This window comes from Papio anubis, chromosome 3, assembly GCF_008728515.1.
Source record: "Papio anubis isolate 15944 chromosome 3, Panubis1.0, whole genome shotgun sequence".
NCBI classification, from domain to species: domain Eukaryota; kingdom Metazoa; phylum Chordata; class Mammalia; order Primates; family Cercopithecidae; genus Papio; species Papio anubis.
The window spans coordinates 146,990,692-147,016,215 of NC_044978.1; the positions used below are offsets into that span (position 1 = coordinate 146,990,692).

General features: G+C 42.9%; 1 protein-coding gene across 4 annotated transcripts in view; it reads left to right on the forward strand.

Annotated features, from left to right (window-relative positions):
• Window positions 1-1,453: 1,453 nt before the first annotated feature.
• The window catches only part of UGDH (UDP-glucose 6-dehydrogenase), a 36,204-nt gene continuing 12,133 nt past the window's right edge, over window positions 1,454-25,524 (forward strand). Inside the window, exons 1-6 of one of the 4 annotated variants that reach the window (XM_021938378.2) lie at window positions 8,175-8,485; window positions 10,331-10,455; window positions 13,871-14,039; window positions 21,252-21,353; window positions 24,890-25,090; window positions 25,201-25,398. In XM_021938378.2, the coding sequence (XP_021794070.1) occupies window positions 13,878-14,039; window positions 21,252-21,353; window positions 24,890-25,090; window positions 25,201-25,398 (663 nt within the window). In that variant the 5' untranslated portion in view covers window positions 8,175-8,485; window positions 10,331-10,455; window positions 13,871-13,877. Of the gene's footprint in view, window positions 2,039-8,154; window positions 8,486-8,650; window positions 8,714-10,330; window positions 10,456-13,870; window positions 14,040-21,251; window positions 21,354-24,889; window positions 25,091-25,200; window positions 25,399-25,524 lie in introns of those variants that run through there. The other 3 variants (XM_009206689.4, XM_009206686.1, XM_009206688.1) reach the window with 3 other exon arrangements.

Below are 25,524 nucleotides of genomic sequence, written 5' to 3' on the forward strand. Positions count from 1 at the left end.
GTGCTGGGATTACAGGCGTGAGCCACTGTGCCCTGCCAGGATAAAACAACTTTCATATCAATACACGGTTTTTGTTTTTGTTTTTGTCGGGTTTTTTGGGGTTTTTTTTTTGAGACAGAGTCTTGCTCTGTCGCCAGGCTGGAGTGCAGTGGCACGATCTTGGCTCACTGCAACCTCCACCTCCAGGGTTCAAGCAATTCTCCTGCCTCAGCCTCCCGAGTAGCTGAGACTACAGGTGCATACCACCATGCCTGGCTAATTTTTGTAGTTTTAGTAGAGATAGGGTTTCACCATGTTGGCCAGGATGGTCTTTGCTCTCTTGACCTCGTGATCCGCCCGCCCTGGCCTCCCAAAGTGCTGGGATTACAGGCATGAGCCACCATGCCCGACCATCAGTACATGTTTTATTGGGAGGTGGGAGGATTACTTGATGCCAGGAGTTCAGGACCAGCCTGAGCAACACAGACTCTGTCTCTACAAAAATAAAATAAAACTTAGCGGGACATGATGGCCTGCATCTGTAGTCCCAGCTACTTGGGAGGCTGAGGTGGGAGGGAGGCTTGAGCCCAGTAGTTCCAGGCTATTGTGTGAGCTGTGATGACACCACTGCACTCTAGCCAGGGCAACAGAGCCAGATCCTGAGTCAAAAATAAATTTTTTAAAGAGTATTATTTCCTTATACAAATCTCCACTTATTTCTAGGAAATTTAGAAATGAGAAAAGTATTATTTGCAATATCTGGAATGCCAGAGTCTAACCTCTTAAATATGTGCTCATAACCTCAGATAGTTGGTCTATGCTTGATGATTAATGGTTTTGAACTGCAGTGTTTACTAGTTTTGACCAGAATTAAACACAAATACCACACAGCAGGTTTAGCATTATAGAAAAAGCCTCTTAAATTGTTTTTAAATAAATGAATCTGTTACGTATGTAGAGGAAGCACTTTATATACAAAAGGCATCTCAGACCCTGGGTTGAATGCAGCTTTTCATGACAACTAATTAGTATGTAAACAAACTTTGGAAGCCTAGATGTGTTTAAAGGGGCTTCCTTACAATTAATCCAGCCAGGACAATTTGTGGTTACAAAATATAGGACAGATGGAAATCTGACACCAAAGCCTATACCCCCAACAAATGGTTTAAGATTTATATCCTTGAAAATGTTGTTTGTCTTCATTTTCATCTAACAGCCCTTTTTTTTTTTTTTTTTTTTTTTCTTTCTGAGATAGAGTCTCACTTTGTCACCCAGGCTGGAATGCAGCATCACCATTATGGCTCACTGTAGCCTCGACCTCTGGAGCTCAAGCTATTCTGCCTCAGCCCCATGAGCAACTGAGACTACAGGCGTACCCCACCACACCAGGCTAATTTTTGCAGAGATGGGGTTTCACCGTGTTGCCCAGGCTGGTCTCCATCCAACTCCTGAGCTCCAGTGATCCTCTTGCCTCGGCCTCCAAAAGTGCTGGCATTACAGGCATGAGCCTGTTACAGGCCAAAAGAATGAGGGTCGTGACCAACTCAGTATACCACTGGATTCTGTATGAGCAAACAGAAAACTGTTCTCATGAAAGCAGGATGTTGGAAAACTAACAACTGCATCTGCCACCAGAAGGGGTGCTGAGGGCAGTCACGCCCCAAGCGTAGTGTTCCTTGTGATTATCTACAGGAACATCTGAAGCCTATTGTACAAAGAAAGCAATTATGTGTACCTGTGATAAATCAAGCAGTTGACCAACCATTACCTCTCCCTTCCTGCTCTTTCTACCTAATAAATACAAAGGGCTGTAGAAGCTCAGAGCCCTGCTCACTAGAAGCAGGCAGCCCCCTGACCCCTTCTTCCAAAAATACTCTTTTTGTCTTTGTCTTCATTTCTGCATTCGTCCCCCTTTGTTCACTCCCATAACAACCGACAGTGACAAGTCACACCCGGGACAGGGACGTGAGTGAAGGTCTGCTAGAGCAGAGAAAGTGAAACTGACAAGAAGAACCAGAACGAGAAACACTGGGAAGAGTCTGCCGGCAGCTGATATAAGGTCAGTGCCCTAAAGAGGTACTGGGAATGGGAAGTTTCTGAATCAGGGTAACATGGGGGAAGAATCTGGCTACTTCTTTTTTATATTTGGAGTTTAGTTCATACTATTCTTCTGCCATTATTCATTCCTTATTCTGCTAGACAGCAGGAGTCATGTTCAGAGTCTAAAAATTTGAAATAATCTTTTCCCCCAACAGCACCAATTAAAAATAATAAACAGAAGCAGGAGGATGAAAATTGGCCTGTGTTGCCCCCTCTAGTAGCAGAAACATCTAAACTGCCTCCTTCAGTAGCAGAAATAGAGACCCCAATACAAAGAATTTTACACTCTGCTGCTATAGCTGGAGAACCCTTAGGAACTTGTGCTTTTCCTGTTTCCGTAAGGCCCGATCCAAATAATCCACAGCAGCTTATACATGAACACACCCCACTAGAATTTAAGTTGCTGAAGGAATTAAAAGCTAGTGTAGTTAACAATGGAGTACAAAGCCCATTTACTTTAGGATTGCTAGAATCTGTATTTGGCGCTATGCGCCTTCCACCCTTTGATGTAAAGCATTTGGCTTGCACTTGTTTGTCTGCTAGTGCATACCTGACATGGAATTCAAATTGGCAAGAACTGTGTGCAGACCAGGCTAGACAGAATCGTGCTGCTGGACACGGAGACATTACAGAGGATGCTGTCAGGTAGTGGCCCCTATTCAGACCTGGAACATCAAATGGCACTCCTAGACGCTGCTTATAAGCAGTGTGCCTTGGCTGCTAAACACGCCTGGGCCACAATTCCAGAGGAAAAGGTCCCAGTACAATCTTTTTTACATATCACGCAAGGGTCGCAGGAGCCCTACGCACATTTTCTTGCAAGATTACAAGAGGCAGTGAAGCGTCAGATTCCTCATACCATGGCTACAGAAATGCTAACCCTAACTAGCTTTTGAAAATGCAAACACGGATTGTAAACGTGCACTGGCACCTGTGAGATGTACAAAAAGGTTAGGAAATTTTCTCAAAGCTTGTCAGGATGCAGGAACTGAGCTTCATCGCTCCACAATGTTGGCTGAAGCAAAGGAATTATAGATAATCATTATCCATCAGACAAAGTTTGATTCAATTACCTTCCACTGGGTTTCAAGATGAGATGTGGGTGGGGACACAGCCAGACCATATCACAGCTACTCTGAAAGCTGAGCTGGAGGGTCACTTCGGTCTGGGAGGTTGAGGTTGCAGTGAGCCGTGTTCATGCCAATGCATTCCAAACTGGGTGACAAAGTGAGACCCTGAGAAAGAAAGAAAGAGAAAGAAAAGAGAGAAAGAGAGAGAGAAAGAAAGAAAAAGAGAGAAGGAGGAGAGGGGAGGAGAGGAGAGGGGAGGGGAGGGGAGGGGAGGGGAGGGAAAGGCTTACGTTTTACCCAAACAAAACCTTATTATGATTGATATGGTTTGGCTCTGTGTCCCCACCCAAATCTCATCTTGTAGGTTCCATAATTCCTACATGTTGTGGGAGGGATGATAACTGAATCATGGGGGCAGGTCTTTCCTGTGCTGTTCTTGTGATAGTGAATAGATGGTTTTAAAAATGGGAGTTTCCCTGCACAAGTCCTCTCTTCTCTTGTCTGCCGCCATGTGAGACATGCCTTTCATCTTCCTCCATGATTGTGAGGCTTCCCCAGCCATGTGGAACTGTAAGTCCAATCAACCTCTTTCTTTTGTAAATTTCCTACTCTTGGGTATGTCTTTATTAGCAGCATGAAAAAGAACTAACACAGTAAATTGGTACCAGTAGAGTGGGGCACTGCTAAAAAGATATCCAAAAATATGGAAGCAACTTTGGAACTGGATTAATAGCCAGATGTTGCAACAGTTTGCAGGGCTCAGAAGAAGACAGGGAAATGTAGGAAAGTTTGGAACTCCCTAGAGGCTTGTTGAATGGCTTTGACAAAAATGTTGATAATTATATGGACAATGAAATCCAGTCAGGTGGTCTCAGATGGAGATGAGGAACTTGCTGGGAACTGGAGCAAAGGTGACTCTTGTTATGTTTTAGCAAAGAGACTGGTAGCATTTTGCCCCTGCCCTAGAGATTTGTGAAACTTTGAACTTGAGAGAGATGGTTTAGGGTATCTGATGGAAGAAATTTCTAAGCAGCAAAGCATTCAAGAGGTGACTTGGGTGCTGTTAAAGGCATTCAGTTTTTAAGGGAAACAAAACATGAAAGTTTGGAAAATTTGCAGCCTGACAACATGACATAAAAGAAAATCCCATTTTCTGAGGAGAAATTCAAGCTGGCTGTAGAAATTTGCATAAGTGAAAGGATCTGAATGTTAATCACCAAGACAGTGGGGAAAATGGGCATGTCAGAGATCTTCGTGGCAGCTCCTCCCATCACAGGCCTGGAGGTTTAGGAAGAAAAAAATGGTTTTGTGGGCTGGGCCCAGGGTCCCTCTGCTATGTGCAGTCTAGGGACTTGGTGCCTTGTGTCCCAGCTGCTCCAGCTGTAACTAAAAGGGGCTGAGGTATAGCTTGGGCTGTTGCTTCAGAGGGTGGAAGCCCCAAGTGTTGTCAGCTTCCACTTGGTGTTGAGCCTGTAGGTGCACAGTAGTCAATAATTCAAGTTTGCGAGTCTCTACCTAATTGATATAAAAAGCAGATAAACAGACCAGGCATGGTGGCTCATGCCTGTGATCCCAACACTTTGGGAGGACGAGGCGGGTGGATCACCTGAAGTCAGGAGTTTGAGACCAGTCTGGCCAACATGGCAAAAACCCCGTCTCTACTAAAAACACAAAAATTAGCATGATGTGGTGGTGCACACTTGTAGTCCCAGCTATCTGGGAGGCCTAGGCAGGAGAATCTTTTGAACCTGGGAGATGGAGGTTGCAGTGAGCTGAGATTGCACCATTGCATTCCAGCCTGGGTGACAGAGCGAGACTGTCTCAAGGAAAAAAACAACAACAACAAAAACAGAACAAAAAAAACCCAGATAAACAGAGAAAAGTTGAACTGCCATTAGAGGAAGATGGGGAGATGTGGGGACCCAGAGCCTTGTCTTTAACTTCCTACTTTTTTTTTTTTTTTTTAAATTCTCTATCCTCACAGATTTCTTACACACTACCAGAGGATTTAGGGCTCCATGAAACATGATTTGAAAATAACTAGCCTACCTTGGCAGTTCTCAAAGTTTGTGGTATCAAGACCCCTTGGCATGTTTAAAAATTGAAGAGTTGGCCGGGCGCGGTGGCTCAAGCCTGTAATCCTAGCACTTTGGGAGGCCCAGACAGGCGGATCACGAGGTCAGGAGATCAAGACCATCCTGGCTAACACGGTGAAACCCCGTCTCTACTAAAAAGTACAAAAAACTAGCCGGGCGAGGTGGCGAGCACCTGTAGTTCCAGCTACTCGGGAGGCTGAGCCAGGAGAATGGCGTAAACCCGGCAGGCGGAGCTTGCAGTGAGCAGAGATCCGGCCACTGCACTCCAGCCTGGGTGACGGAGTCTCGCTCTGTCACCCAGGCTGGAGTAAAAAAAAAAAAAAAAAAATTGAAGAGTCAAACAAATTTTTTTCATGTGGATTGTAACTATTGGTATTTACCATATTAAATATGAAAACTGATTACATATAAAAGATTAATTCCTTAAAATTGACAATAAGCCCATTACGTGTTAACATAAATAGCATATTTAAATGAAAAATTACTATATTTTAAAAACAAAAAATAAGATTGGCATTGTTTTACATTTTTGTAATCTCTAATATCTGACTTAAAAAACAGCTTAATTCTATCTGCTTTGATAGCACATTATAGTCTCCACAAAACTTTATTGCACACTTGTGAGAGAAAAAGAGTTAAAAAAGCAAGCAACACATGAAAACGTTTTGACCTCATGGATCCCAGAAAGAACCACGGAGATTGTCTACAGTCCCCAGCTCACATTTGGAGAACCGCTGTCCTAAATCCAAAGGTCCCTTCTAGCTGGCACTGATAATTGATTTAATTTCTGAAATCCTATTAACCATTTTGAAGAGTCTGATTCTACCAAAATACTAAAAAAAAAAAAAAAAAAATGTGAGGTGAATACTAAATAGAAAAATGTTGAATTCAAAATGAAGGGACTAATCATAGATAAGTGGTTTTTATTACAAAGCAAATTGTATTAGGTAACTTAAATCTACATATGTCCCAAGTTCAAAAAGATGCCCTACTATAGCACTTATGTACTGCAATTACTTTATATATCTCTTCTACCCAACCTGTCAGCTTTGCAAGAAGGCAATGAGTCTTTCTTGTTTGGTTATTTTTTTGAGACGGAGTCTCGTTCTGTTCCCCAGGCTGGAAGGCAGTGGTGCAATCTCGGCTTACTGCAACCTCCGGCCCCCGAGTTCAAGCAATTCTCATGCCTTAGCCTCCTGAGTAGGTGGGATTACAGGTGCCCACCACCTTGCCCGGCTAACTTTTTGTATTTTTAGTAGAGGCGGGGGGGGGGGGGGGTGGTTTCACCATGTTGGCCAGGCTGGTCTGGAACTCCTGACCTCAGGTGATTCACCTGCTGTGGCCTCCCAAAGTGCTGGGATTACAGGCGTAAACCACCGTGCCCGGCCAAAGGAATTGAGTCTTAATCCCTTTTGTATCTTCAGCCTTTAGGATAACGTCTGACACACAACAGGCATTAAATATTTGTTGGATGAATGAACTGAACTGCATAGAATGTAGAAAGCCTACATATTACTGGCCAAGCACCGTGGCTCACACCTGTAATCCCAGCACTTTGGGAGGCCGAGGCGGGCGAATCACCTGAGGTCAGGAGTTTGAGACCAGCCTGGTCAACATGGCAAAACCCCGTCTCTATTAAAAATACAAAAATTAGCCGGGCATGGTTGTGGGAGCCTGTCGTCCCAGCTACTCGGGAGGCTGAGGCAGGAGAATCGCTTGAATCCGGGAGGAGGAGGTTGCGGTGAGCGGAGATCGCGCCACTGCACTCCAGCCTGGGCTTCGAGAGGGAGACTCCGTCTCAAAACGACAAGCAAGCCTACATATCCTGCCACATGTGCTACAATCCACAGCAAACTGTTTCATCCACATTCAACGACTTTCTTGAAGTCGCCATCATGATCCTATCAAGAAAACCGTGATTTATATGGTATTTTAATGTGCCTTTATAAATTACTAATCATTTTCTTCATGATGTATGTTAAAATGGCTTACGTCACCTGATGTAATCCTTAATGAGGGACATAAAAGGCCATGACTATGCCTGGCTTTTTTTTCTTATATCTTAGATTTGAGGTTTAGTTAAAAAGACCTCGAAGTGGCGAAAGAAAGGAACAGAAATGCCCTCCACATTAAAAATGAGCAGGCTCCATAGGTTAATTGTACTCTTCCTCACGCACGGCACTTACATGTTGCATACTCTCTGCTCCACAGCATGCACAGATATTCCAAATCCCGGACTGGGCCTGAGGAACATCTCTGCAAAGAGCAACGGGAGGGCGTGGGGGTCCCGCCTCTCCCGCCAGGGACCAGGGAGTGGACACTCACTGGTCCAGTCATGAGGAACTCAGCATCCTCCTGACGGGAGGCGCCTCTTTCCCAGAAGCGATGGGTCTGGAGGAATCTGACTAAACCTTGGGTTGCCGGCCCGGAAGGTGTGGTTGACCCAGGGGCCTCGAGGTTGTGGGCGAGGATAATCCGCCGCCGGGACCGACCTGCAGAGTCCAGGGGACCGAAACCCGAGGGCTGCGCTCCAGGGTGCTGAGGCGACCGGAAAGGCGGCCAGGATCTTCCGGTCGCCCGGCCCACCACCCACCCAGTACCCGCGCAGCCCTGAAGCCTGGCAGACGCGGACCGCACGCGGCCTTTGCTTCGGCCAGGACAGGGCGGCGGGGAGACGGCTGCTAGACAACAAGTCTTGACCCCTCCGCTACCCACGACCGCCGGGTAGGCGAGCAAAGGGCCTACACCTCCGGTTGCCCCAGTCCCCTGGTCCAGCGGACACGCCACGCACGCAGTCCCGCCCAGCGCCGCTCGCGGTAGGGGCGGAGCGGCTGAGCTGGCCCAAGCGGATTTGCCTAGCTCGGTCAGGGGCGGGGCAGGCCCTCCCCGCCAGGAGCAGCCCCCGTCTCCCCGCCCCTGGGCCCTGTAGGAAATAGGGACCCGGCCCTGGGCCTTGTGTAGTGGGAGGGGGAGCTAGAAAGCGGCTGAGGGCAGAGTCCAGGAGGGCCTGGCTGCGGGGGAATGAAGCCTCCGCCTTCTCAGGCAGAAGCCTTTAAATACGGGCTGAGGCCCGGGACTCAGGAGTGTAGCGCGTGGCAGCCTGAGGGAGGGGCGTTCGCCGAGAGGGAGCTCAGACGGAGCTGGGCGCGGGTGGAGAAGCTGCTGCAGCGCGGCCCGTAGGAAGGTGCTGTCCGAACGATCGGGATAAGAGCGGTCCCTGCGCTTGCTGCTGGGAAGTGGGTAAGCGCCGCTCCCAGGCTGGCCCCGCCGCCCGTGCGGGATGATCCAGGTCTGGGCGGGATGTGGAGGGAGCGGGGCTGGGGTGTGCGCTGCTCCCGGTTGCTCGCTGCGCTGGGTCCCGGGCTTCCCGACTCACGACCTTCGTCTCTTTGGGCTTTAGGGCGGGAACCGCATGTTGGAACTGCTGTCCTAGGGATGGGGGTAGCCTGGGCTTCTTATTCAAGACTCGTGAGTCTTCCAGCCCCTTCTCTTTCTGCTTTTACCCACTTTCCTGACTTGGATGAGATTTCCCTGCCGCCTCCAAAGCCGAACGCCCACCATAGGAAGCGGTTCTCTCGTTGGGGACCACATTTTGGCCGCAGAATCGTAGTCTTTTGTTTGTGTTTAAGAGTCTGCTCACCTGAGGGGCTCCTGCTTTTCTCATGCCGCCTCTCTTAAGAAACCAAATAGAAACGAAGCCAGAAAGCCCTCTTGAGAGCAAAATCCTGAGACTATCGTGATATGTATCTGGGATGTCCTGGAATCCATTGTTGGACCCCCACACCATAGAATTACTCTGTTTGATGTCGGGGAAGGCCTTTCCTGGGTGTCTCGGGAGACCATGTTTGTGTGAGATCTTGAAAAATTATACGTCCTATAAATATACAGGAAGATAACTTAGTAGGGTTATGAATTCTAGTATGGAGAAAAGAGGGGTTCGCTGGTAGGGATCTATTCATGGGCATACAGAGCAGTAGTTGTCTATCGACAGTCCTCAAAGACACAGTGAACCTTTGATTTTCTTCAAATCCCCTAAGAAATGGAGAACAGTAGTCTTTCTTCAGGGGGATTCTGGAAATCAAAGAGCTGACTGTCTGCTCTGAGATGTGCTTGTTAGTGGCCAGGATCCAGTTTAAGGTAAGGGGTAGACAACCCTGGTTGAAAAGATCTCATTTCTTCTCCCATTGCTGTACTCGTTTTTCTAACAAAATCTATTAACTGGATAAGCATAATCCATCTTCCTTCTTGTTTACTTCCACAGCTTTACATGATAACCCTTAGACATAAAATTAATACCGGCTTTCTTACTGATTAAATATTTTTCTCTGTTCAGGCATCTTTTACTGTTTAATTTCTGGAAATGATTAAAATGTTTGAAGCTGATGTATCCAACTATAATGCCTATCGTTAGCTCCTGGGTACCTATGCAAAGTATGCTGTGGAGAGCTGGGGCTAGAAGGATTATTTTCTGTTTAGATTGTAGTAGGGCATTTGTTATTTGTTAGTGACCCCTTCTGGGTTGGAATGTTTATTTGAATTTATGAAATTTTACATGAAGAGTAGTTTTGGAATGGTTTGGTTTGTTGTGACTCTCCCAAAATACAGAGGTAAAAACTCATTTCAAAATAACCCATTTAATAAGGAGACACTCTCATGTCTCTGACAGCAGAATAAGAGTGCCAGAGGGTACATAAAAGTAGAAATAGAAAATGGGGCTGGGCGCAGTGGCTTACACCTGTAATCCCAGCACTTTGGGAGGCTGAGGTGGGTGGATCACCTGAGATCAGGAGTTCGAGACCAGCCTGGCCAATATGGTGAAACCCCATTTCTACTAAAAATATAAAAACTAGCCAGGCATGGTGGTGGGTGCCTGTAATCCCAGCTACTTAGGAGACTAAGGCAGGAGAATTGCTTGAACCCAAGAGATGGAGGTTGCAGTGAGCCAACATGGTGCCACTGCACTCCAGCCTTGTGACAGAGTGAGACTCCATCTCAAAAAAAAAAAAAAAAAGAGAAAATGGAATTGGAAGACATCTGTGTCATGCGAGATGTGTCACTAACACTATGTCAAACTCCATGTTAAAGCTTATTGAAGATTTTATTGAAACTTCCAAGTGACCATTTATTTGGACTTGCACAGATCATACATCAGCCTCTTCATTGATTTTCCCATTGTCATCTATAAGCCGTATTTCATGGGAAATAGCAAGGTGAGAATACCCCAAATAAAGCTTGTGTAAAACATATCCAGTTCTATGATACAGGTTCACCGGCCATCAGTAGTCTAACCCAACTGATGTATGTAAAGCAAGTTGAAATGTGGTCTCACAATCAAGGCAGATAAGAAGTAACTCTGGGGAAACATGCTGAAGTTCTTTAGGTAACTCAGGAAAAGAACTTGGCCAGGTGCGATGGCTCATGCCTGTAATCCCAGTACTTTGGGAGGCTGAGGAGGCAGGTGGATCAGCTGAGGTCAGGAGCTTGAGACCAGCCTGGACAACATGGTGAAACCCCGTCTCTACCAAAAAATACAAAAATTAGCTGGGCATAGTGGCGGACACCTGTAGTCCCAGTTACTTGGGAGGCTAGGTGGGAGAATCGATTGAACCTGGGAGGCGGAGGCTGCAGTGAGCCCAGCTTGTGCCATTGCACTCCAGCCTGGGCAGCAGAGTGAGACCTTGTGTCAAAAAAAAAAAAAAAAAAGAAAAATACTATGATCGGCAATCTGAACTAAAGCTGTTTACACAGAAGTCTTCATCTCAAAAAGAGAGGCCTGTGTGGAGAGTTACTCATTCATTCAATTAATAATCATTGAGAGGCTGCTATTCTAGGAGTCAAGGATACAGCAGGGAGCAGCAGCAATCACTGTTAGCCTGGCTGTGCCTTCTTAAACTTTGAACTCCTTAAGTCCAGGAACTAGAACAAGTAGACACTGATTCTCATTTAATAAATGTGTTAGCAGAACCTGTCCTGGTTGAGATTAAGGGTAAAGGCTGCCCTAATAACTTTTGGGCTAGGAGATTAAATGGTAACCCTAAAAGATCCTCTGGTCCAACATTACTTTGAGATTCTACTTTTTAGGTATTCTAGATATACTGGGTTTAATTAAGTGAAAAAAACCAGGTGTTAATAGTATGTATGGTATTCTATTGCATTTAGAAAGACAAAATTATTAGAATATATGTATATGTACTTGTAGCTGGGAGGATGTACAAGAAAACGGATTGCTTGTGTGGAAGCAAAGTAGGGGATAGCAAAGTAGATAAGGAAGGGGTTGGAGTGAAACTTCTCATGTATACCTTGTTACAAAAGATTTAATTTTGAACCATATGAACATTATCTACTCAGAATAAATAATTCTTTTTTTTTTTTTTTGGAGATGGGGTTTCATGCTTGTTGCCCAGGCTGGAGTGCAACATGGCATGATCTCAGCTTACTGCAACCTCCGCCTCCCGGGTTCAAGCGATTCTCCTGCCTCAACCTCCCAAGTAGCTGGCATTACAGACAGGTGCCACCATGCCCCGCTAATTTTGTATTTTTAGTAGAGACGGGGTTTTGCCATGTTGATCATCCTGCTCTTGAACCCCCGACCTCAGGTGATCCACCCTCCTCGGCCTCCCAAAGTGCTGGGATTACAGGCGTGAGCCACCATGCCCGGCCAGAATAAATAATTTTTAAAAATTTATTTCATAGGGCTAAGAATATTGCTTTATTTAATTGAATCATACGATTCAAAATTCTGTCCATTTTTACTATTTTACCAAAATTCTATTTCTTTTCATTGTTTTTTAAAAATCATGAGGGGCCTGGCACAGTGGCTTATGCCTGTCATCGTAACACTTTGTGAGGCTGAGGCAGGCAGATTGCTTGAGCTCAGGAGTTCCAGACCAGCCTGGGCTACATGGCAAAGCGCTTCTCTACTAAAAATACAAAAATTAACCTGGTGTGGTGGCATGCACCTGTAGTCCCAGCTACTTGGCGGGCTGAGGCACGAGAATCACTTAAACCCAGGAGGTGGAGGTTGTAATAAGCCGAGATGATGCCACTGCCCTCCAACCTGTGTGACAAAGTGAGATTCTGTCTCAAAAAAAATAAATACCAGGGTGGCTCATTTCTGTAATCCCAGTACTTTTGGAGGCTGAGGCGGGTGGATCACGAGGTCAAGAAATCGAGACCATCCTGACCAACGTGGTGAAACCCCATCTCTACAAAAAATACAAAAATTAGCTGGGCGTGGTAGCGTGTGCCTGTAGTACCAGCTACTCGGTAGGCTGAGGCAGGAGAATCGCTTGAACCCAGGAGACGGAGGTTGCAGTGAGCTGAGATCACATCATTGTACTCTAGCCTGGCGACAGAGTAAGACTCTGTCTCATTAAAAAAAAAAAAAAAAAAAAAAGTCATGAGGGATCAGACTCCATGAGTTGACATCTGTACCACTAAAGATCAATGTATAAGCCAGATTAGTGGTTTATTAACACAGGCTACAAACAGTCCAGGATGCTTACATGGATTAGTCAGCTCGTTTTCTTCTAGTAGGGAAATCTATCCAGAGAACTAAATGAAAATTTAGAATATTGTTTAATACAGATTCAAACCAAAAGAAATTGGATAATCTTAAGTATATGATTTGTCTTTTTTCATAATAGGGATATTCTTCTTGCCAGGCCTTCAAATTAGGCCAGCCTTCCAGAGTGCGTTCTCTGATCCATACAGGAGTACACTAAAAAATTCTTAAACTCTGTGATTACCATTTTCCTTTTCTTTGGAATCTGAATGGGTTAGATTAGATGATGTCTGAGGTCTTGGCAAGGCAAAACCATTCTTTGCTTCTAAGAATCTGATCAGTTTGACAGTTCTCCTTATAACAGATAAATGAGCATAGTTATGTATAAATCAGTTCCTTGCCATGTTGATTAGTGTGAATCAGTTCACCTAATGCTTTTGAAAATCTATCAAAATCTGTGTAATCCACTTTTCTGCTGGCACTGGAAAGAAAAAAAATCTGTGTAACAGCTTTGGTAATTACAGAAATTACATTTTCTTTAACCACCTTATGGTTTCTGATTAAAGTTGAAATGGAGTTTAAGATTATTGCCTAGTACCTAAAAGTAAACTTTGAAAGCCAAAGTAGTGTGTAGGGCATATAATCTCAGAGGCCAATTCTGGGCTGTGGAACTAATCTTATTCCATATCATCGTAATCTAAACCTGTTATAAACACATCTTTGTACACTAGCATTTATTTAAGCAAAAATTGTACAGTTATGTTCATCCTGGAACTTTCGGTCAGCAATCAAGGTTGTCCTAGTGTATTATAGCTCTAAGGAATGTTTTGCTTTGATTCTTTACTTTCTAAATATTAGGTCATTATAATCTTTGTGGCTCCCTTTCAGTAATATCAGTTACTGTGATTATTTCCATATGTTTCATGCTAGTGCAGCTGAGAACAGGCTAGGTCATCCAATTGGAATGTTATTTTTTAAATCACTATTTTCATAATTCCTCAGAGTGAATCTAGGAAATCTTTCCAGGTATCTGTCACCTTGACAGTTTTTATAAAGTACAATATGATTTCTTTGAATTTTCTGTTTTCAATACTAGAACAGTCTTACTTTTTTCCTTCTAGTACAATCATGTTTGAAATTAAGAAGATCTGCTGCATCGGTGCAGGCTATGTTGGAGGACCCACCTGTAGTGTCATTGCTCGTATGTGTCCTGAAATCAGGGTAACGGTTGTTGATGTCAATGAATCAAGAATCAATGCATGGAATTCTCCTACACTTCCTATTTATGAGGTAAGCTTATTAAACAACTCTGTGTTTTTATGCTCTTTGTTTTTTTACTGTCTTTATTAAATAATTTATATGCACTATTAATATAAAATCTATAACTGTAACTGATAAGAAATTAAATGAAAAAAAATCTGGATACAAAACATATGGACATTAAAACACATTACTTTCGGTAATGTGGGTAGGAGAAATGACCAGAAAGAAGTCTATCAGAATGGTTGTATTAGTGCAGTGAGATTATGGCTAATTTTTTCTCTTCCCTGTTTTCATTTTTTTTTTTTTTTTTTTTTTGAGACAGAGTCTTGCTCTGGCGCCCAGGCTGGAGTGCAATGACGCAATCTCAGCTCACAGCAACACCCACCTCACAGGTTCAAGCAATTCTCCTGCCTCAGCTTCCTGAGCAGCTGGGATTACAGGAGCCCACCACCACACCCAGCTAATTTTTGTATTTTTAGTAGAGATGGGGTTTCACCATGTTGGCTGGGCTGGTCTTGAACTCCTGAACTCAGGTGATCCACCCGCCTCAGCCTCCCGAAGTGCTGGGATTACAGGTGTGAGCCATTGCACCTGGCCGCTTTCCCTATTTTCCAATCTTGTCTGTTAGTATCATTACCATATTATAATAAAGTTAAAAAGTGGTATCCTGTAAAAATAAAATAAATAAAACTTTTATAATATTAATATAAGTTTAATATATTTTTGGATTATTATACTAACATCACATAAACCTTAGATGGATAAATGGCATCTTTCATATTTAGAGTTTGGTGCCACAAATCTTTTTAACTGGAATTTCAAAATTTTTGTGAATTTACAGAATTTAGAAAAATATGCTTCTAACTATTTTACTGAGCTATCTGGTTTCCTTTTTTTTTATTTTTGACATCTCACTGTAAAAAGAGTTCATCATATTATGCTTTTGAAACTCAACAGGAAAGCATTTGAAAATTTGATGGTAGCATTTTCTAGCTAATATTAATATGTTTGTTTTTTTCCCCAAGAAAAGCTTGGTTATTTTTTGTTTGTTTTTTGAGACGGAGTTTCGCTCTTGTTGCCTAGGCTGGAGTGCAGTGGCCCGATCCTGGCTCACTGCAACACCTGCCTTCTGGGTTCAAGCGATTCTCTTGCTTCAACCTCCTTAGTAGCTGGAATTATAGGTGCCCACCACCACTCCCAGCTAATTTTTGTATTTTTAGTAGAGACGAGGTTTCACCATGTTGGCCAGTGTGATCTCGAACTCCTGACCTCAGGTGATCGCCCCTCCTCGGCCTCCCAAAGTGCTGGGATTACAGGTGTGAGCCACCGCACCCAGCCAAAGCTTATTTATTTATGACTGTTATCAACCATAGACTTTAGTTGCCTTAGACTTTTAGAAGGAAAGTCTCAATCCAGTTTTATCTCTAAGATAGGTCTGCCTGCTATCTATAGGAATAGAAGATATGGGAATCTATGAAAAAGCACCCATAGAGTAGTAGTCACTCAAAAACACAGATTTACTTATTATATCTGAATCAGATTTAGGATTAAAATATTGGCGGCGCAGTGGCTCACAAGTGTAATCCTACCACTTTGGGAGACCAAGGCGGGCGGATTACCTGAAGTCAGGAGTTTAAGACCAGCCTGGCCAACATGATGAAAGCCCGTCTCTACTAAAAATATAAAAAATTAGCTGGATGCAGTGGCGCGCATCTATAATCCCAGCTACTTGGGAGGCTGAGGCAGGAGAATCGCTTATTCCCAGGAGGTGGAGGTTGTGGTGAGCTGAGATCACACTACTGCACTCCAACCTGGGCTACAGAGCAAAACTTTGTCTCAAAAAAGAATATATATATATATATTACTATATTCGATTTAGGGTAATTTAAAAAAATGTTTTGGAAAGATAACTTGATGGAGAGTTCTGTAATGCTGATATTGATAACAGGGTTGCAAGTCATTTGAAACCCTGTAAGCCATACTTATATCCAAACATTCAGTAATGAATTCTGCCAGCAGTATATTCTAGTCTTCACAAATAAGCCAGGCGTGGTGGCATGGCTTTTTAGTTCTGGCAGCTCAGGAGGCTGAGACAGAAGGATCACTTGAGCCTAGGGGTTCAAGTCCATCCTGGGCAACATAGTGAGACCCCCATCTCCAAATAAAAAGAAAAAAAAAATACGGCTGGGCACAGTGGCTCACACCTGTAATCCCTGCACTTTGGGAAGCCGAGGTGAGCAGATCGCTTGAGGTCATGAGTTCGAGACCAACCTGGCCAACATGGCAAAACCTTGTTTCTACCAAAAATACAAAAATTAGCCAAGTGTGGTGGTGCATGCCTGTAAGCCCAGCACCTCAGGAGGCTCAGGTGAGAGAATTGCTTGAACCTGGGAGGCAGACGTTGCAGTGAGCTGAGATCGCACCACTGCACTCCAGCCTAGGTGACAGAGTGAAACTCTGTCTCCAAATAAGTAAATAAATAAATAAGAATAATGATACCCATCAGAATAGTTAAAATAATATTACTGACAATACCAAGTGTTTAGCAGTTAGAATTTTATGCTCTGCTTGGTAAGAATATAAATTGGTACAGTCACTTGGCAGAACTGTTTGACAGTATCTACTAAAGCTGAAAATATAGGCCAGGCGCAGTGGCTTACGCCTGTAATCCCAACAGTTTGGAAGGCTGGGCGAGAGGATTGCTTGAGCCCAGGAGTTCAAGCCCAGCCTGGGCAACATTGCAAGACCCCTGTTCCTTTTCTTTCTTTTTTTTTTTAAAGGCCAACCGCGGTGGCTCACACCTGTAATCCCAGCACTTTTGGAGGCCGACGCCATCCTGGTCAATATAGTGAAACTTTGTCTCTACAAAATATTTAAAAATTAACTGGGCATTGTGGCATGTGCCTGTGGTCCCAGCTACTTGAGGAGTTGAGGCAAGAGAATCACTTGAGCCCAGGAGGTTGAGGCTGCAGTGAGCCCTGTTGGCACCACTGCACTCTAGCCTGGGCAACAAAGTGAGACTCTCTCTCGAAAAAACAACAAAAAAAAACTATTAGTCTGTGACCCAGCAATTCCAAGTGTATATCCAACAGAGATGCATACATATGTGCAGTAAAGGACAGAAGTAACAACCTAAATATTAATCAGCAATAGAATGGATACATGAAGCTGGGTGCGGTGGCTCATGCGTGTAATCCCAGCACTTTGGGAGGCTGAGGTGGGCAGATCACCTGAAGTCAGGGGTTCTAAACCAGCCTGGACAACATGGTGAAATCCTGTCTCTATTAAAATGATACAAAAATTAACCAGGTGTAGTAGCGCATGCCTGTAGCCCCAGCTACTCGGGAGGCTGAGGCAGGAGAATCACTTGAACCTGGGAGGTGGGGGTTGCAGTGAGCTGAGATTGCACCACTGCACTCCAGCCTTGGTAACAGAGTGAGACTCCATCTTAAAAAACAAACAAACAAACAAAAAGAATGGCTACATGAATTATGGTATAATACTGCAACAAAATACTGTTACTGTGTTGAAAATCAAGGAAACTACTCCTGCACTTAAGAATATGGTTAAAATCTTACAAAAGTAGTGTTGCCAGACACAAAGGAGTACATACTGTATAATTCCATTTGCATAAGGTTCAAAAATAGGCAAACAAATCTATGATTATAGAATTCAGCATGATGGTAATTTGGGAACAATAGTGACTCGGAGAGGGCATACAGTGGGCTTTGACTTACTGTTAATGTTCTTTCTTCTCTCATTACATGAATTACTGAGAAAATAGTAGATTCTGTTAATATTTAACAGTTAAAACACATCCTTTTGTGTTACAATATTTATTGAATAGATATTGCTTTTTAAACTTTGTTCATTAAAAAATACAGTGTAGGCTAGGTGTGGTGGCTCACACCTATAATCCCAGCACTTTGGGAGGCCAAGGCAGGTGGATCACCTGAGGTCAGAAGTTCGAGACCATCCTGGCCAACATGGTGAAACCCCGTCTGTATTTAAAAAAAAAGATACAAAAAAAAATTAGATGGGTGTAGTGGTGCGCGCCTGTAATCCCAGCTACTGGGGAGGCTGAGGCAGGAGAATTGCTTGAGTGCGGGAGGCAGAGGTTGCAGTGAGCCGAGATCGCATCACTGCACTCCAGCCTGGCAACAGAGAGAGACTCCATCTCAAAAAAAAAAAAAAATTAATAACTACTTTAAAGAAAAAAAAATGGATAATTTGCCTTTTTTTTTCATTTTACTGAGGATAATTTTACCCTGTGAAAGAATTTGAGTTCTTCTATTAAAAGTACCATATACATTCTAGATACCAATTATGATAATTACATAATGAACCTAATAACAGATAGAACCTATATTATTAACTGCTTCTGCATCAGTTTTGGAGATCTACAAAGATCCCACTGATTTTAATAAAATTATGTAAGTCTTTATTGAAGTTTTATTATATGTATATGAATTCTGCATTGCTTTAATTTTAGTAACTTTAAATATTAGGAGATTATACACGGGACTGAATTAAATTTTATTCTCTGCAAATCCCGACTCTATAAAACTTTTCCCTCATTTTCTAGAATCTAGCCAAAATAACCAAGGAAACCTGTTACTGTGATTGGTGACATCATATTTATGGTTGCAGTGGTTCATATATTTTGCTTGTCCCATTATTTTAATCAAACTAATGGAAATTCAAATGTACATTTTTCACATCCTCCAGTTACTTATGTTAAGAGACCTTGGAACCATTGAAGAAAAGGGAGTTGCCTCTATATGCAATGCCAGACCTATGGCCCCTGAAGGGGCTTTCACTTTGCTATAGACATAGTTTTCTAAACATCCATAATATTATGGATGGATATTGTTTGAAGTTTCTCCCCTAAGAGTGAGCTTCAGTGGTTTAGGTCTGTTTTTTGCTTTTTATGATGGAAGATTTCAAGCATGTAATTAAAGATAATAGTACAATGAATCTCTATGTGTCTATCATCTTGTTTCACCAGTTATCTACATGGCCAGTCTCCCTTCCCAACTACCACCATGCTGATTACTTATAATTTCATCCATAAATACTTTATCATGTATCTCTAAAAGATAATTTTGGTTTTCTTTGAGACAGGGCCTTGCTCTGTGGCCCAGGCTGGAGTGCAGTGGCTCGATCTTGGCTCACTGCAGCCTCCGTCTGCTGGACTCAAGTGATCCTCCTACCTCAGCCTCCCGAATAGTTGGGACTACAGGCACGCGCCACCATGCCCAGCTATTTTTTAAAATTTTTTTCATAGAAATGGGATTTCGCCATGTTGCCCAGGCTGGTAGCCCACAATAGTTGGGCTTCAAGCAATATCTATTGGTTGAATAAACCAGTTTGTTTATTGGCTAGAAATTATCACAGTCTAGGCCAGGCACAGTGGCTCATGCCTGTAATCCCAGCACTTTCGGAGGTTGAGGTGGGTGGATCGCTTAAGGCCAGGAGTTCGAGACTAGCCTGGCCAACATGTAAAAACCCCGTCTCTACTAAAAATACAAAATTTAGCCAGGTGTGGTGGTGTGCGCCGGTAATCCCAGCTGCTTGGGAGGTTATGGCATGAGAATCACTTGAACCTGGGAGGTGAATATTACAGTGAGACGAGATGGTGCCACTGCACTCCAGCCAGGGTGACAGAGCAAGACTCTGTCTCAAAAAAAAGAAATTTTTCAGTCTAGATTTTGCTGGTTGGGTTCCTTGGAGTTTGTCAACTTATTCTTTATTTAACGTAAATTGGTAGTTAGGTCTAAAGGTACAGGTCCAATCATATTTAGGCTTGAATTAAGAATATTTGTTAAGTGGTTTTATACCCCTCCATATTCTTAACATAAATATATCTCCTGTTAAACTGGGAATTTTTTAAAAATTAAAGGGTTCCTTGCAATAGGACTTAGAAAAATGTATATTTATTTAAGTATATATGGAGTAAATTGACTTTCACAGCCAGTTGTATTGGCCTGAATTATTGGGAGTAAAAATGTGCATTCATAATGACAATGCAAAATCATATATTTGCTTGAAATCAAAGAGGACCTTGGATTTTCTGAAAATTGTGTTGATACTCACAGTTAATAGTTAACTCTTATGAGTAAGGCACATGGTAAACAATGACAAAGCATTAAATGAGCTGCTCTTCTGATTGTAGCAAGTTTAATGGCAATTTCCATTTTGCTTTATTTACTAAAGTATACTTATGAGACAGGGCATGGTAACTTAACTCCTATAATCCCAGCACTTTAGGAGGAGGAGCAGGAAGGATTGCCTGAGCCTGGGAGGTCAAGGCTGCGTGAGCTGTTATGCAGCTGCACTCCAGCCTGGGGGACAGAGTGAAACCTTGTATCAAAAAATAAAATAGGCAAGGTGTGGTGGCTTATGCATGTAATCCCAGAACTTTGGGAGGCCAAGGCAGGTGGATCACCTGAGGTCAGGAGTTCAAGACCATCCTGACCAACATGGTAAAACCCCATCTCTACTAAAAGTACAAAATTAGCCTGGTGTGGTAGTGCATGCCTGTAATCCCAGCTACTTGGGAGGCTGAGGCAGGAGAATTGCTTGAACCCGGGAGATGGAAGTTGCAGTGAGCCGAGATCATGCCACTACACTCTAGCCTGGGTGACAGAAAGAGACTCTGTCTCATAATAAAATAAATAAAATAAAATAAAATAAAATAAATAAAATAAAATAAAATAAAATAATAAAATAAAATAAAATAAAATAGTAAAGTAAAATAAAATAGGCTGGGCATGGTGGCTCACTCTTATAATCCCAGCACTTTGGGAAGCTGAGATGGGAGGATTATTTGAGCCCAGGAATTTGAGACCAGCCTGGACGACCCAGTGAAACCCCGAAACCCCATCTCTACCAAAAAAAGATACAAAAATTAGCCAGGCCTGGTGGCTCCTGTGGTCCCAGCTACTTGGGAGGCTGAGATGGAAGGATCATTTGAGCCTAGGAGGCAGAGGCTGCAGTGAGCTGAGATTGCACCACTGCACTCCAGCCTGGGTGACAGAGTGAGACCCTGTCCCTATTTAAAAAATGAGATGTGCACTTATGGCCTTTGGTATATGATCCTTAACTTTTCCACAAAGGTAATTTGAGCACAACCTAGACCTCTAAATTACAATGTTACCATCCCCTTTAACAAATGTAATTCTATACTATTAGGTTATCTCATATCACTGGCAAGCTATATGTCTTTTTTCTTTCTAGCCAGGACTAAAAGAAGTGGTAGAATCCTGTCGAGGAAAAAATCTATTTTTTTCTACCAATATTGATGATGCCATCAAAGAAGCTGATCTTGTATTTATTTCTGTAAGTATTTTCCTTTGCTGTGTGAATTTTAATGTGTTCTTGTCTATATAAAAGTTTCATCATACTTTAATAGTAAATCCATTGATATTAAGCCTCAACATTGCTGAGTATAGAGTTGTCCAGTTGAATTTTGGTTGTCACTTTATCTAACAGTTCACAAAACCCCATAATCATCTGATCAAATATGTCATTTCAAGTCATTGAACAAGTAAACTCAAACAAAGTTCTGAGATTTAGAACTAGGAAATGGGCAGGTGCAGTGGCTCACGCCTGTAATCCCAGCATTTTGGGAGGCCGAGGCGGGTGTCAAGAGATCGAGACCATCCTGGCCAACATGGTGAAACCCTGTCTCTACTAAAAATACAAAATTTAGCTGGGCATGGTGGTGTGCCAGTCCAGCTACTCAAGAGGCTGAGGCAGGAGAATCGCTTGAACCTGGGAGGCAGAGGTTGCAGTGAGCCGAGATCGCACCACTGCACTCCAGCCTGGCAATAGAGCGAGACTCTGTCTCAAAAAAAAAAAAAAAAAAAAAGAACTAGGAAATTCTGGTAACATGAAAGCACATGTAATGATAATATATTTTATATTATCATTATTTCTTGTTTCCAGTGGTTGGCAGAGGTGAGATGAAGAAAATCAGTTTGCAAACTTACAGGCATCTCCTCTCTAAATGAATTTTACATTAATTGTTTGTAACTTGGCATATGTTGGTTAGATTATCAGGCTAACCAACAGACATCTTTACCTCATAATGTGGCTTTATAATGAAAAAAACAGAACCAACACTTGAGATTAAACTCTAGTAATCCACTATTTGAACCAAAGCAACTTACATCTTTTTTTTTTTTTTTTTTTTTTTTTTGAGACGGAGTCTTGCTCTGTAGCCCAGGCTGGAGTGCAGTGGCCGGATCTCAGCTCACTGCAAGCTCCGCCTCCCGGGTTCACGCCATTCTCCGGCCTCAGCCTCCCGAGTAGCTGGGACTACAGGCGCCCGCCATCTCGCCCGGCTATTTTTTTTATTTCTTAGTAGAGACGGGGTTTCACTGTGTTCGCCAGGATGGTCTCGATCTCCTGACCTCGTGATCCACCCATCTCGGCCTCCCAAAGTGCTGGGATTACAGGCTTGAGCCACCGCGCCCGGCCGCAACTTACATCTTATTGTCCTAGTAACCATCTGTTCAAATATTCTGTGTGTAATGATATAGCTATCACCAGTTGGAAGCTGAGTGACAGTGTTATTTGACTTAAGATCTTTATGAGCTGGGCATAAGGGCTCATGCTTGTAATCCCAGCCAGCACTCTGGGAGACCAAGGCAGGCAGATCGCTTGAGCGTAGGAGTTTGAGACCAGTGTGGGCAACATGGTGAAACCCTGTCTCTAATTAGCTGGCCGTGGTGCTATGTGTCTGTAGTCCTGACTACTTGGGAGACTGAGGTCGGAGGATTGATTGAACCCCGGACGTTGAGGCTGCAGTGAGCCATTATTGTACCTTGCACTCCAGCCTAGGTGACAGGAGACCTTGTCTCAAAAAAAAAAAATTCAGTCTCTTCCTTTTGACCTCCTTAATAATTTCAGAGAAATTGATGCATGCAGCTTCTATGATTTACCTACCCATCCCCTATTTAAACTATTTAAACTTGCAGAAACTTAGAGTAGAGGCATAAAAAAAAAAAAAAAAAAAGAAAAAGAAAATATTTTGGAGTAGCTAGGTACCTGGAAAAAAATCAATGAGTTACTTAGTCTAATTTTTAGGTGACCAGAGCCTGGAATGGTAATAGAAGAGTTTTCTGCAGAAAGGACATTTAAAAATAATCTGTTTTTGAATGCCAGACAGGAATTATTTTGTAGCGATCAGTTTTCAACTGTTGTTTTCAAAGCTCCTTTATCAGGGGAAGCTGTCTGGTCATCTCCCATCTCTAGCCAGTTTCACCCTACATCATGAGCTGTCTGCCTTTCTGTACACCATTACATCTAACTCTTGCCCTAAGTTGTTCCATGCATATAAACAACTTTTTCCTCCTGCTTTTCATACCTCAACTCAATCTTCAAGTTTTGATTTATTTTCACTTTGTTCCTTTATTTAGTCTCCCATTGGGTTATAATCTCATCAAGAGAAGAGAGTTAGTACTACTTACTATTAGTTCAAAAATAATTCCTATTCCCTTTAAGTTTTAGACTTTTCAGAGCACTTTAATTTTTGTCAGAGCATCATAACATTCATGTGTTAGTTTTTAGAGAGCCTGCTATCCTCATTTTCCAATGAGGTCATTGAGGCAGAGGCAGCCACACTTCTCCAAGGTTACATGTAATCCAAAACTAAATGCCTAGACTCTGGGCTCATGATTTTTTTTTTTTTTTTTTTCTCTAAAGGAAAGTCTTCGTCCATTGGCCGGGTGCGGTGGCTCATGCCTGTAATCCTAGTACTTTGGGAGGCTGAGGCAGGCAGATCACTTGAGGTCAGGAGTTTGAGACCACCCTGGCCAACATGGTGAAACCCCGTTTAAAAATACAAAAATTAGGCAGGCGTGGTGGCACGCCTATAATCCCAGCTACTCAGGAGGCTGAGGCAGGGGAATCGCTTGAACCCAGGAGGCAGAGGTTGCAGTGAGCCGAGATCGTGCCACTGCACTCCAGCCTGGGTGACAGCGCAAGACTCCGTCTTAAAAAAAAAAAAAAAAAAAAAAAGCTAGTCTTTGTCCACATAGTATTCTGTATCCTGAAGATGATAGATAATGTCTAGCTTTAATGAACTCAGAAAGCATTTGTGAATAATATTGCAATATTTTAAAAGACTGTTGATATAGGACTATAAAAATAGGGGAATAAGAAAGGAGACCAGGCGCGGTGGCTCACGCCTGTAAACTCAACACTTTGGGATGCTGAGGTGGACAGGTCACCTGAAGTCAGGAGTTAGGACCAGCCTGGACAACATGATGAAACCCTGTCTCTACTAAAAATATTTAAAAAAGCAGTGGGGTGTGGTGGCGCATGCCTCTAGTCCCAGCTACTTGGGAGGCTGAGGCAGGAGAATCGCTTGAACCTGGGAGGCAGAGGTTGCAGTGAGCCGGGACTGCACTACTGCACTCCAGCCTGGGCAACAGAACAAGACTCCATCTCAAAAAAAAAAAAAGACTTTAAAGCTTATTTTTAAGGACTATAATGATACATTACATACAATAAAGAGAATAAGAAATAAGAAAAGGCTTACGTTTCATTTCAGATTGTGAAGTCCTTTAGGATAACTGTCTCGTTCATTTATATATCTTCAGGGCTTACCTGGAATCTGCCTGCTCTAGTTATCTGTCATATAGATAGTAGCTTCCCAAAAAAATTTATTGAGTGAGTTATCTAGATGCTTCAAGCTATTTCTTCTGATGATTATATTTATAAAATGTATTATTTCTGTGGAACTAACAGAGGATTAAATCAGGACTACTGATGATTGTTAACTCCACACTTTAACCAGGACTTCAGGATATATCTTGAAATCCCTATCTCATAGGCACTCTGTTCTTTATCCCATATACTTTCATCAGGTGAATACTCCGACAAAAACCTATGGAATGGGGAAAGGCCGGGCAGCAGATCTGAAGTATATTGAAGCTTGTGCTAGACGCATTGTGCAAAACTCAAATGGGTATAAAATTGTGACTGAGAAAAGCACGGTTCCAGTGCGGGCAGCAGAAAGTATTCGTCGCATATTTGATGCAAACACAAAACCCAACTTGAATCTACAGGTATAAAAAATGAAGCATTAGAATCTGGTTGTTCTTATGTAAATACTGATGTGTTAAAGTTGCCCAAAATTAATTCTAGCTTAAAACTTTCCTTTGCATTGGGATTCTAGGTGCTGTCCAACCCGGAGTTTCTGGCAGAGGGAACGGCCATCAAGGACCTAAAGAACCCAGACAGGGTACTGATTGGAGGGGATGAAACTCCAGAGGGCCAGAGAGCTGTGCAGGCCCTGTGTGCTGTATATGAGCACTGGGTTCCCAAAGAAAAGATCCTCACCACTAATACTTGGTCTTCAGAGCTTTCCAAACTGGTTAGTATTTAGCATTCAACTGTCCATTAAATTAAAGCCAAATACTTATTTATTTTAAGCCTGATAAGCTACACAGATACTTTTTTAATAGTAGTAAGAGGTTATGCTTTTGAAGATCATATTCTT